General features: G+C 46.3%; 5 protein-coding genes across 5 annotated transcripts; 1 reads left to right on the top strand and 4 right to left on the bottom strand.

Moving 5' to 3' along the window:
• Window positions 1–883: 883 nt before the first annotated feature.
• On the bottom strand, window positions 884–2800 carry H6S33_008959 (uncharacterized protein; the record flags this gene model as incomplete). The annotated part of the gene is made up of 2 exons (XM_044840302.1): window positions 884–1769; window positions 1833–2800. 2 exons carry the CDS (start codon window positions 2798–2800, stop codon window positions 884–886), a joined length of 1854 nt encoding a protein of 617 aa, XP_044697774.1.
• A 791-nt stretch (window positions 2801–3591) lies between these two features.
• Window positions 3592–5176, bottom strand: H6S33_008960 (uncharacterized protein; the record flags this gene model as incomplete). The annotated part of the gene is made up of 3 exons (XM_044840303.1): window positions 3592–4224; window positions 4307–4672; window positions 4751–5176. The coding sequence occupies 3 exons, from the start codon at window positions 5174–5176 to the stop codon at window positions 3592–3594; spliced, it is 1425 nt and encodes a 474-aa protein (XP_044697775.1).
• Window positions 5177–6335: 1159 nt separating this feature from the next.
• On the top strand, window positions 6336–7172 carry H6S33_008961 (uncharacterized protein; the record flags this gene model as incomplete). Its single annotated transcript, XM_044840304.1, has 1 exon — window positions 6336–7172. One exon carries the CDS (start codon window positions 6336–6338, stop codon window positions 7170–7172), a length of 837 nt encoding a protein of 278 aa, XP_044697776.1.
• Window positions 7173–9586: 2414 nt separating this feature from the next.
• H6S33_008962 (uncharacterized protein) lies at window positions 9587–11641 on the bottom strand (the record flags this gene model as incomplete). Its single annotated transcript, XM_044840305.1, has 6 exons — window positions 9587–9624; window positions 9685–9745; window positions 9825–11123; window positions 11239–11429; window positions 11495–11542; window positions 11602–11641. The coding sequence occupies 6 exons, from the start codon at window positions 11639–11641 to the stop codon at window positions 9587–9589; spliced, it is 1677 nt and encodes a 558-aa protein (XP_044697777.1).
• A 382-nt stretch (window positions 11642–12023) lies between these two features.
• Window positions 12024–12934, bottom strand: H6S33_008963 (uncharacterized protein; the record flags this gene model as incomplete). Its single annotated transcript, XM_044840306.1, has 3 exons — window positions 12024–12475; window positions 12534–12741; window positions 12824–12934. The coding sequence occupies 3 exons, from the start codon at window positions 12932–12934 to the stop codon at window positions 12024–12026; spliced, it is 771 nt and encodes a 256-aa protein (XP_044697778.1).
• Between the last annotated feature and the right edge of the window lie 37 nt (window positions 12935–12971).

The raw sequence follows: 12971 nt of genomic DNA on the forward strand, positions 1-12971 counted from the left end.
GAGAGGGGGCCCGTGCAGAAGTTGTAGGTAATGAGGAAACACTCTCGCGTACGGTTGAGGAGAGAGATCCGGAGCGCAAGGAGGCCGATAAAGTAAGCGGCCGCTCGTGCGACTGGAATGTACAAATGCGGCAAGGAACAGAGTTATTGTTTGGTACGGTAGTGTTCTGTGCTGAGGTAGATAGATATGTAGTTTGGTGGTAGTAGGTGATGTAGAGTACTGTATGTTACTCACAGCAGAAAGGAGAAGGGTGAGGGACGAGAGACGAACTGACGCAGGGGATGAAATGACGATGAACCGAACGGCACAGAAATGAAATGAGGTCGTCCAGCGAGGGGTTAGGCTGTTCCACTTTCAGCAGGAAAGATATTTGTTTCTTGTGGTGGCTCTTTGCTTTTGTTTTTGATTGCACTGGTCTCGCGACGTTGAGGCCAAAACAAACAACACAACGCTTTCCCCCCCTTCCCCCCACTAAACAAGGCCAAAGTTCACCTCAACAGCCAACCATCATCCATTCCATCGAAGGTTCTCGCACCCTAGCTCTCTCCACCACGCTGCAGCCCCACCATCACATCGCATGAGCTCCCTGCAGCAGAGCCTCCTCAATGATAAAACTCTGTTAGCGCGTGCTTCTTACCTGAATACCATTCTACTCTGGGTTATTTTTCACGTGCGTGAATAATTTAGGTACATAATAGGCAAATGTTTTGGGCTTCAGTCAAGATAAGATAAGATCTTAGTCTTCAGTGAGTGATCAATTGTGAAGGACCACACAGCAATGAACATTTGGGTAAAGGAATGCACAACAAAACTCCATGAGATGAACAACTCGCTATTTAGCTATGATAAACTTAAACATCAATGATAAGATCGACGGGTCGCTTCAAACTGCCTCAAACCGAATCAAAATTACAACAATAAGTGCAACCACCACCGGTACCACCACCAAAAAGGCCCAATCAAGAATCACCCCCTTATAACCCATCCAATATACACCTTTTTCGTATGACTTTACTCCTCTCAATCCTTTCCCCACAACCCCTCTGGTGGGCGCATTCCCGTCATCTGCATCCAGCAGATATGTTATCTCCCCAGGAGTTCCTGTATTCTGCAAAATACCCCTCATATTCATAAGACTTCCTTCATTGCCTAGATCCGTCAGATATGCAACTCCTTCGGAGCCCTTTATCTCCTCCCATCCCACCTCTCCTGTCTTAACGTTCCTACAATTTCGCCATTCTCTCCACCAACACCATACACCAGCAGGAAAATCATCAAACGGATTCTTGGTATAAAAATCGCTCTTTTTGATTTTTCGGCCATTACTATAAATTCCGTGAATCTTCTTTTCAACCATATCGAATAGCCATAACTTGTCACTAGTCGCGGCCCCTACAAATCGACCATCAGCACTCAATGATAGAGATGAGTACTGCCGGGGAAATCCTGGAATATCTTCGACGTTGTTTGCGTCGGAGTCTGTGGGGTTTGGTATCTCATATATCGGTCCTTTGTGATTTTTAGAATAGTCCCAGACCAATAAACCTCCCCCGATACCCCCCGAAACAATGTGTGTATCCGTCAGCAGAAAATCGTGCGAAAAGGCGGTGGTGAACGCGGCGCGTGAGTTCGTAGATATAGATTTAACTGGAAACTTCATTGTTTTTACGACGATTCCAGTTTCAAGGGATATCACAATGAAATTGGTTCTTGTGAGTTTCCCAAGAGTTGAAGATGGATGGCGAGTCACAAGGCAAATAAGATGCTTTCTACGTATAATGGTTATTATTTTGTAGTTGACAATGGATTTGAGAAAGAAGAAAAGGACATACTTTGTGATGTGGAAATTCTTGAGATGTGGAAAGCTAGTATACGGCTCATCCTCTACCCATTCTCTACTCAAATCAAACTCCCATACCACTTTACTCTCCGCAAGTTCGGTGTTTTTCCCCACAGACTCCACACATAACAAGTTACTTGGAATTTGCGTTGCCGCGACTGAGCTAGTCGGGTCTGGAAAAGTCACCGCAACTAGGATCTCCCCATTTGCAACAAAGCGGTCAGGAGCTCTCTTTCCTAGGTTCCATAATTGCGATAACCCCGTTTCTGGTGCATCTACCGCACGCACTCTATATTCACCATTTTTTTCCTCGACGAGGAAACCAGCTGATGTAGGGAAAGGTGTCGCCGTCCATTGATTTTGAGCTTTCCACTCAAGTGCAACTGCTTGTATTTTACCGAATGCAGGATCCAAAACACCGGTAACAAGTCTAGTCATAGAATTTGTGGCTGTAACAGCTTTCTCAGGTCGTATCTGGAAAACCACACAGCCATCATCTTTGACACTGGCGTGTTTACTCAAGTATGCCGCACCTTTGCGACTTCCTTCGCCATAAGTGAACAGTTCTATAGTTCTCCTTCCAAACCAGTCTCCCTTCCTATCTGGTGGAGGCAATTCCTTTGGAGCCTTTTGTAATCGTGGTACTGTTGGTGCTGCGACAGGAAATGGGCGCGACCACCCGAGACTCAACTTTACAACGTTTTGCCAAAGACGACGTTGGACGGCTGAGGAGCCAGGATACAGGATTTGTTCGAGTTGCAAAGATTCATGGATCCCGAGCGTTAATGCAGCACCACGCCATATTAAATCGTTTTCTGAACAGAAAATCGCGTGGTGCAAGTGTGAGCAGGTTTGTGCAAGCTTTAAGAGTGTTATATAAGAACCGGGAGAGTAAGCTGTGAATTTGAGGATGTTTATGAGTATCTCTGTTGGAAGTTGTAGGAGTGGTGGGAGGTCCATTGCACTCGGTAATGTATTAGAAGTTTAAGAAGGGGTAAGCTTGAGAACGAGGACAACAGGTACTTATTATCTGTGCCCTACAGCATCAGTAGTGTCATTTCAGCTACAGGGCTGTGAAGATTAGATAGATACGAGGATACTCAGGTGACTCACACAGATCTTGCCAGATATGTGGTGCTACATACATAAAATTCAGCCACTACCTACTTCATGTTTTACTGCTATCCATTACACAACTACTAGTACTACAGCTAACATTGCATTTGCTTTCTCCTAGATACCAATGATAGATCGAAGATAATATTTACATAACTTCCCCTACCCGAATATGTACATCGATACTGATATCACAACGGTTGCCCGGCTTGAGCTATCAATATTTTTACGATGAATTTCTATCGTATTGTATCTTCGTAAAGGATATTACACCGAGATCTTATACCAAAATCTTGGAATTATTGATTACACATTGCTTTCTAATTCTCAAGATCAGTTGATCGGATAACGTCTCGGGCGATTGGAATAATTGGCTTGTTCGTTATCCGTAGTAGCATTGCAAGCAACCTTCGACAATCATGACATAAGGCTTGTGAGGTCAAAAAAGAACCCGAGAAGTTTCTCTTTCCTGCCTTAAAAATACAAGACGGAGAAGGAAACATAAAAAAAGCACTTTTGAATATTTCCTAAGAGTATTTAACAAAAATGAAAGGTAAAAGAAAAGAAACCAACCCTGTCTATGTTACAGATACCCCTATCGGGGCCAATTACCACTGCCATTATTACGCGAAGCCTCAGGCAACCGGGGACCCATCAGTTTTAGCTTTCTTCAAGCCATTCTCGCCATCGTCTGCAGCCTTCCTTTTAGCAGCTCCGTTTTGAGCAGAGGCATCAACTTCCGAGCTGCTCTTGAGCTGCGGGATGCCATTCTCGTTTTTCTTGGCTCCCTCGGGATTGTTAGGCTTGTCGCTTCTATTGTTGTGCCTGTCATTGGACCCTCCGCGCCCTCCTCGTCCTCCACGCCCTCCGCGCCCGCCACGCCCGCCACGACTCCGGTTACCACCACGACCACCACCGCCACGGTTGGAATTGTTCTTACCCCTGTCACCACCAGATTTCCCATCTCCGCTAGTCTTCTTCTCAAAACTGCGTTTTGGCTGTACTACTCCGTTTTTAATGTCTTGAATTTTCCCCTCAACATAGTCCAATTTTGATTTCCACAATAGGTCTTGGCCTTCCCATTTAGGTTTTTCTTCCAATGCCATAAATTTTTCTGCGGCTTCATCGCTGGTGAACTCGACGAAGACTGATCCCTTAAAATGTCCATGGGGTGTGCGACGAAGCCTGACCACACAGATAGGTCCAAAAGGCTCAAAAAACTTTTCGATGTCTACCTGAGTAGAGGGAGTTTCTGACCCAAATCCTTTCTGCTCATTGTAGAAAGAAAAAAAATCATAAGCTACGCGCCTTCCAAAATGAATTAGGTATAAGGTGGCATCAAAAACATACCGCATAGATGCTCTTATTGATCGCTTTATCAGTGATCGGCCCGACAGCGACGGTTCGGTTGTATTGATTGGCGGACACGGCCATGGACTTTGCGAATTCCGACCCTTCCTGCCGGGTATTCCGGGGAATAACTTCGGTGATGTCCAATGGGATCTTCCTTTTGATGGTTTCTTCTCCGGCATCCCCAGCGAGATCCAAGACTTCGCTTTCTTGTAAAGCATTGACGAGTATATCACGGTTGGTGAAACGTTTCATTCTCTTGAATGATGCGACAAGTTTGAGCGGTACTGGCTTGTTTTCCTTGCCGACAAGGCCGAAGAGAAACTTGTCGTAAGGCAAGTTTGAATCCGAAAAGTAGAATTCGACCTGCAACACAAAATTGGGAATTATTAGCATTTTGCAAAATACAAGAGTCGCCTAGAGGAATGGGTCAAAAAATCTTACCTGCTTGCGCATCTCGGCCGGATCATCTGACTCAGGAAGCACTGTCGCATCGAACTTAACGTTGCTCCGGAATCTTTGCGTCCAAGTCTTATGACCCCCTGCCTCGGTCTTTGTTTCTCCCTTCTTGACATCGGCGGCGGGTTCATCTTTTGTCTCTTCCTTCGCGTCAGCAGGAGCAGGCTCATCTTTGTTCTCTTCTTTAACATCGGCTGCAGGCTCGTCTTTAGTCTCTGTTGGGACATCAAGAGACTCTTCCTCCTTGACCTCGCGCTTCTCCTGCTTGATTTCTTGGGCGGTGTCAATGTTTTCAGCATTATCAGCCTGGATATCTTCCGTCTTAATATCAACTGCTGGCGCCTCAGCAGCAGCATCAGCAGCAGCATCAGCAGCAGCAGCCGCAACCGGGGGAATGCCGTTGTCAGCCATTGAAGTAGTGGAACTGTTTAAAAGCGCAGAAAGATAGTGTTGATAGATAATTGTTATTATCCTAGTAGAATTTTTTTGTTATGGGCCAGCGAAATTCAAGTTGTGGAGGAATGGAGAATTTTGGAGGAGAAGAGTCAGTTTATCAAGGTATGAGGGGTCGTTGACTGGGACTTGGCATAGTTACAACTTTTCTACCACAGCGGCTACCCTTAAAACAGTCAGATGCCAAGAGAAAGAAAAGCTTGAGCCGCCTGAGATGAGGCTGTAATTACATGTAGAGTATGCGAAGAAACCCTTGAGTTAACTGCCCGTCTTTAACCGACTTGGCTCGAACTACATGTACCTACTAATACTAGGTATGCAATAGCAAGTACACGCTCTAAATCCGGTTTCTCTGTATCCTTTAATTATCGTTATTAGCAAAATCACATTTCCGGTTTCTACAAAGTAGCACGGAAAATTAAAGGAAGTATACATGTATGTACCTACATGTACTTAGGCCTAGTTCATATCTAGTAGGACGAAAGCTCGTTGAGTACATGTCGCTAAGGGACCTTAGCCTTAGCAATGATCGATCTCTTCGAGTATTCCTCGAGACCTCCGAGTCATAACCAGCAGATCGCTATCCGTGCATTTCTCAGGGTCTCTACCACATCAGCATACCTTCTTCAATACCGGAAAGCCAGTACAAATCTAGGATGACTCTTCATTCACCGATACTTAGTGGGAGTCAAAATATTTAATCTGGAGCTCAAAAATAGGGTTAGGGTTTCACTTATTATTTCCATGTCTGTGACTCGCTCCCGTGACTCACTACCTAGTACAATGATACCTAGTAAAGTATTAGAATTGATAACGTACATGTACCTTTGTCCTATCCTTATGGTCCCGTGTACATATCTCATATTCACCTAACAAAGGAGTTTTCAAATTACGCGAGCAGGAATCACACTACCTATACCGCTGTTCCTTATCCTCTCCCTCCTGAATGGGAGATATTTTCTTTCAAGCCCACTATGAAAAAGGCACCTCACACAAGTGGCGCTTTTTCCCCAACCAGCATATAATCGAGCACAAGTGACTGGAATGGTAAGAGTTTCTACATCTAGAGATGAACAAAGAAAAAAAATAAGTAAAACTGATCATTACCTCTTGAGCAATGTCTTCCGGGATTACCAAAACGAGCAGGATACAACTCGAAGCAGAAACCCCAGACTCAGTCGAGAAATCAGATCATACAGAAGTGGTCCTCGAGTCTCTCGAGACCGCAAAACAGAGATTCGTTTCCAATACTACAGTCCGATTGGAAGCAAAAGATCCACTAATGACTGCTTTCCAAGACCCCAAGCATACGAAGAAGCCAGCGGACTGTATATCTACACTTAATTCATTCGAACACCCAAACCAGGAAGCCATGGATCTTGGTATTATAATTTCTCCCCGGAAAAGCCCTTACCTTCCACGGCGCCCCTCCTTCTCCTGCTCCCCAACACGCCAACGCTTCCCATACATCTCACTTATACCCCCATACTACCTCCCCACTACAATCACCCACTCCCCCGCTTTCCGCCGACTCTACCCAGGGAGTTACACAATCTACCAACTTTATTACAGCTTCCTATCTACCACTCTACCCTTGCCGTTCTCCTTCCGTGCCCTACTTTCTGGCACTCTCATAGGAGGTCACGGTATCAATGCAATAGAGAATGGTGATATATATGGAAGGATTCCATTGACGAGGCTAGTATTTGAGAGCTTGGGGTCGCTGGGGGAGGAGATTGTGATGCCATGGCTGAGAGGTGTACGCGGATTGAGGTGGATATTTGAGCAGGACATCAGTGATTTAGGGCCTGTAGAACTAACGGGATTGAAAGGAATTAAGGTGAGGGTTGCTACTGCCACTGTTAATATTAATGTTGATATAGATGAGATGGAGGACCCTAAGTGGACGTTTTATGAATGTGTGACTGAGGGGACCGAGGGTAGGCTTGCCTAATTATAAAGATTGATGATCGATTGAAGTATTCGGCTTAGAAATATAGTTTCTATCTTATTGTTTTACCGCCTCTCGAGCTCTCTAGAGCCTCCAAAGTTGAAAGTTCCATAAATCCGAATAACATAATTCATGAATACAAGCTACGGCCGGGCGTGAGCGAAATATTAGGTCATTCAAGAGTACAGGGCAAGTTTATATATATATATATATATATTGGGCATCATCCTGACATTTAATTCCAGCTAGGACAATTAATGAATTAAACAAAAAAAACTCCGGCTAGGATTATAGTCTCGATCAGCTGCCATAGACTACGGTCTGCATGCGAGTATGAATTAAACAAAAAAAAAAGAAAAAGAAAAACTATAGTCTCGATCATACAATATCACTCGGGGGTAGTTATACGTTAGTATCAACTATAGTGACGATCATGTTGTCATTTATTGTATGCAACCTGGAATGTGACGATTATGTATATATTCGTAGGTTTGGAACTATATTTTAATAAGGATTGGCTAAATGCTCCCACTACCTGTGGTATTATACAACTACTAGGGGCCTCCGGGTGTTACCCCCTGGGTCACTATTTGTCCCGCTCCAAAGGTATGTGTATAGTCTAGAATTTAGATCCCTTCTAGCACCTGTGATTGATCTAGCCTACAGCCCGAGTACAAGTACCCGTGCCCTTACGCAAGCAGACCTTCCCATCATGAGCTCCGAGACTGCCTCATCTATCCTTTTGTTAGCCATGAGATTGATACCTGCTGTATTCCATTCAATGGTGAGGGCGCCAGGTATAGGGTTAAGTTTTAGCGAAAAATTTTCGGTACATATTCTTTTATAGTATAGTAGATGAGAGGGGGGGGGGGTTACGGACCGTACCACACCTGCTCTTTACCAGAGAATGGCTGGTGTGAAGTACAGCCACCTTGCAACAAACAAAATGCAGTGGTGGATGGTCTTTTTGCGATTGCTTAATACATGGAAGGGGGGCCCGTTTAATTTTTGGTAAGCGGTGTCCCTCATGAGCCAGGCTGCGCCGTAGATTCACATATTCTCACTCGGGATTACAATATTTCCTTACATCATATATACGTACCCAGTTTTATAGCATACGTCCCAGCCTGATTATTTTATCTTTTATGTGTTCGGACCCCCTTTCTGAGAGATCTGTTAGGGATGATCGAAATTGTCTGTTGGTATGGTAAGGGAAGTACGTCGAGATCGCGGGCCGCACGGGCATGTCCAATTCTTCAAAGAGAAGATATAAGATCTTAAGATCAAGTAACAAAGAGCCCGCCTTCCCATTGCCAATTTCTCGGTTTTAGATGGTACTAAGATGGGTGAGTGACGAGCGCAAGCTCAGAAGCAACATGCACTTCAATAGCTCTTGCCAGGCTGGTATAGGGACGAAGCTGATGTGATTAGTGTGTCCTTTGCAAACTTTATCTAGTCGACAATGGACCGGTTCGTCCATATGGCCATAGATTAATGAACTATCCCTCTAGCGCACTACGAGTAAATACCACTCTAGCCCAGGTTGAGCAAACGGCAAAGCCCTAAGTTCGACAATTGTTACTATCTGCACCACGACTTGGATCTTCCTGCTATGCATGCAGAGGGCATGGAAATAACGAGTCGCATGGACCCCAATATTCTACCCCCATCGATTAATAATTAATTTTACCCCATTCCCCAATATTAGCTAGCATTGACATGGAATGGGGGTTCCAGGTGTCAAGGCGGAATATGTATATTACCTAGGTAAGTTTAGCTGCTAGGGCTGTCATCATCGCAATCGAGTGAGTGTCAAGCTATTTAAAGTAGAAAGAAATCATTATTGCAGCGGAAAGAGGTCACAGGTGTCCCAGATATACATCTTGATGCTCTATCACTTGGTCCGTTCATGACTGAACCAATCAATCATGGGGATTCCTGGGTGGGCTGCATGAATGACTGGACGAGATCGAGAACATCGGTACATGTATGTACTCTGGCCCCTTCTCACCACCTAATATCACTTCAGGTCGCGTCTTGAGCGTATGTATGTGTTTGTACTTTCATGGTACGATGTCCTCTCCTGGTAAACCGACAGCTAAGCCTCTGGGCTTCTGCGTGAATGCGGCCGCTTAATCATGAGTGTGTCTTCGGTCCCGATTCACTTGACTCCCGGTCACCTTTGTCTAGACGTAATGCATTTGCTTTATTTATGCATACACCCAAGTTGCTAAGTACACATAGATACCTTTGATATTATACGATGGATATTATTTCCCCACTTAAAAGCAGGCGCCAGTTCAATTTTTCTCTAGCCAACTAAGTTCATTTAAGATACAGCATTAACGAGAAAAAAAATAAGTACGCTCATATTCTTTCATCCATAGGCTCCTGCCACCTTTGAATCATCTACACGCTTAGTGGCCACCGTGGGGGTCTTCTTGTGGTTGTTCGGCTGTAAAAAAGGGACTGAGTTAGTTCCTGTTATGTGTTTATGTAGCTGATGATAACTTACGATCCAACTTAATCATGGTATCGATTCTCATGATCGCAATACAAGCCTCTACACCTGATTTCTATATCACCAAAAATAATTTATGAGTATACCGACCCTCCTAAAGGTAAGGAAAACAAAGAGGAAGAGATATAACGTACCAAACTCTTCACCTTGCTCATGGTTGGCTCCAAAACTCCCGCCTTGACCTCATCCGTTACCTTACCCCTCAACAGGTCCAAACCGTAGTTCTTGTAGTTCTTCTTCTTAGTGTCAGTCTCATCAGCTGTCTGGCTAGCAGCGTGGTATGATCGGAGCTTGGCAACAAGGTCGGAAGAGTCCTTCGCGGCGTTGACGGCAAGAGTTTTGGGGATGACGAGAAGGGAAGAAGCAAACTCGGCAATTGCGAGCTGCTCACGGGATCCAAGGGTGGTGGCAAAGTTCTCCAAGTAGATGCTCAGAGCAGTCTCGACGGCACCACCTCCTGGAACGACCTTTCCACTCTCAAGGGTTCGCTTGACAGCGCAGAGAGAGTCGTGAACAGACCTCTCCATCTCATCAAGCTGGTAGTCGTTGGGGCCTCGCAAGATAATGGAGGCAGAGGAGAACGCCTTGGTACCCTTGACCAAGATGCACTCATCGTCAGAGATACGCTCCTGTACAACCTCCTCAGCTGTTCCCAAAGATGAAGCCTCAAACACCTCCTCACCCTCCAAGTTTGAGAGCGAGCTGACAAGAGTGGCTCCGGTGGCCTTCGCTATCCGCCTCAGATCCTCCTTCTTGCAACGCCTGACAGCCATAGCACCCTTTTCAACGAAAGTCTTCAAACACAGATCATCAATACCCTTAGTTGTAAAAATAACATTTGCACCAGCATCCAAAATTAACTTTATACGGTCCAGGACCATCGAAGCCTCACGCTCCCTGATAGCCTCGAGCTGCTGTGGGTCATCAATGGTGATATGGACGCCAAGAGCCATGCGTGCCTTCTGAAGGTTCATGTCGAGACAAGCAATCTTTGCGTTCTGTATACGGGTAGGCATAGCTTGGGAGGCAACTGTGCAGTTCAAAGCATATCCCTTTACCAACATAGATTCCAAAGCACCCTTTCCGTGAGCCTTGAGGATGTTGACAGCCTTAACAGGGTACTTGACCTCTCCTCGGCCGTTGGTAGACTTGACAGCCTGCATCGCGTCGACAACCAGCCTGGCGAAGAAATCAGAGTCACTACCAATAATTTTCGACGACATGGAGGTCTTTGCAATGTTGATTAGGGTTTCGGTTCCGAGCGAGTCGACCTTAATGGACATGACATCCTGCATGTACTTTACGGCTTCTCGGAGGGCGAGACGGTATCCGGTGATGATGGTGGTAGGGTGTATCCGGTTACGAACAAGCTCGTTCGCTCTTCGGAGGAGTTCAGCGGCAATGATCACGACCGATGTTGTTCCATCTCCAACCTAAGTAGAACCGCCGTCAAACAAAGTGTTAGAAAAAAATAGCTGCATCGTAGAGAGAGAACAACCCATCCAGGAGCTGAATTGTTCCATCTAAAACTCGGGGCCTATTTCTAACCTCTTTATCCTGTTGCTGGGCAAGGTCCACCAAGATCTTCCCGGCGGGATGCTCAACGTCCAAAAGACTCAGGATGGTAGCTCCATCATTCGTTACGGTCACATCTCCAATGTCATCCACCATCATCTTGTCGAGCCCGGAAGGCCCATATGAGCTCTTAACAATGTTCGCAATGGCCTGAGTAGCAAGAACTTCAATGAAGCGTATTAGTGGGCGCCCCCTAATCGATGGAAACACTTAGAATCTACCCCCTTACCATTCTGATCTCGAACCTCCGAGCCGGTGATCTTCTCTCCTCCCAGGACTGCGTGTGTTTGTCAGCAAGAGTTCTTTATCATCACAGGGTAAAGCATTGGAACATACAAAGAGTTCCGTTATTTCTAGGGGCTTGGAAAATGCTCATCTTGGATTATATCTGGTGGTGGGGGGGTGGTGTGATAAGTCGGAGATGTTTTTTGGCGGGATGAGAGGTTGGCCTGCGGGGCTCTTTTTTGGTAAAGCGGCGTCAGAGGGCCCAACGTGCTGACGAATGCTGTTGACACGAACTTTTGAGCACTAGAGCAACTGGCCAAGACGAAATGATCATTAAGGAGATAATTGGTTTTTATCTTCAAAGCTTATTGGAATGCTAAAAGTAGGCTATTTTATCACCGGAACCATCAATTCCTTGATTCTTCCCCTGATGCCATCCCATAACCCGTTTGTGAAGACATCTGCTAAACACGCTCAAACTATCATTTACAGGAGGGTCCCGGGGTCAACAAAACCAACACCTACAACCACACTCACGACGAGTACTGCAACTCCAGACCCACAGCTCTAAACGGCGCATCCCTTCTCCTCAAATCAATACCCGCGCCCACACTAAAAAGCAAATGCTTGATCCTCCCCTCCCAGAGCAGCCCAAGCCCCAAGCTCTGCGAGACCCTAGCCTTCAGAACACCGGCGAAGTTATCCTTAATCTCCTCCTCTTCCTCTTCCTCCCTCGGCGACTTCTTCTCGCCGCCTGTTGTCTTATTCTCACTCGAGCGGCGCCTCCACAGCTCACACCCTACCGACAAGTCGCTCTCATACGAGTACATATTAAACTCGAACCTGCTACAAAACGCCGCCGACGTTCCCGCCCTGATGGCGTAGGTGGCCGAGAGATGCCCAATGAGTGGGTTCAGGGTTAGGGTCATTGTCAATGGCGTACCGGGGTGGGTGGGGAGTGTGCTGTAGCGGAAACCCGTCGACACTAGCAGCGTCTCAGTATAGTAGAGAAACGAAAAATGAAGGGGAGTGGGTTTACAGACTTCCAGCGCTCTTATTAAGAATCCCGTAGTAGAGTTCCGCTCCCATGCTGAATCGCCCGGCGTACTCGGTGGTTGCGGTGGGGGGATCAGATTTGCGGGGGTCGCGGCCAAAGTTGTAGAGGCCGCGGGCGCCAATGAGGGCGCCGTCGGTGATGTAGAGATACTCGGCGCACCACTTGCCGGTGTCTTGCTGGAGCATGGCCATTATCTACGCCCACCGTCCCCAGTGTCTCAATTAAGCTCCGGACCACCCAATTCACAGAGACAAGGGACAAAGCAGGCACACATACCGTCCCACCACTCTTGAGCTTCGAGTCGCTCACCGCCGTGAGCCTAATCTGCTGCGTCGGCGACACCCTCCTCAAATACAGCGCCTCCAGCTGCGACGCCGGCAAATACATCTTCCCACACAGCAGCGTATCTTCCACACCCCAAGCA

Source organism: Morchella sextelata (assembly GCF_020137385.1).
Source record: "Morchella sextelata strain SCLS chromosome Unknown scls_3, whole genome shotgun sequence".
NCBI lineage: Eukaryota > Fungi > Ascomycota > Pezizomycetes > Pezizales > Morchellaceae > Morchella > Morchella sextelata.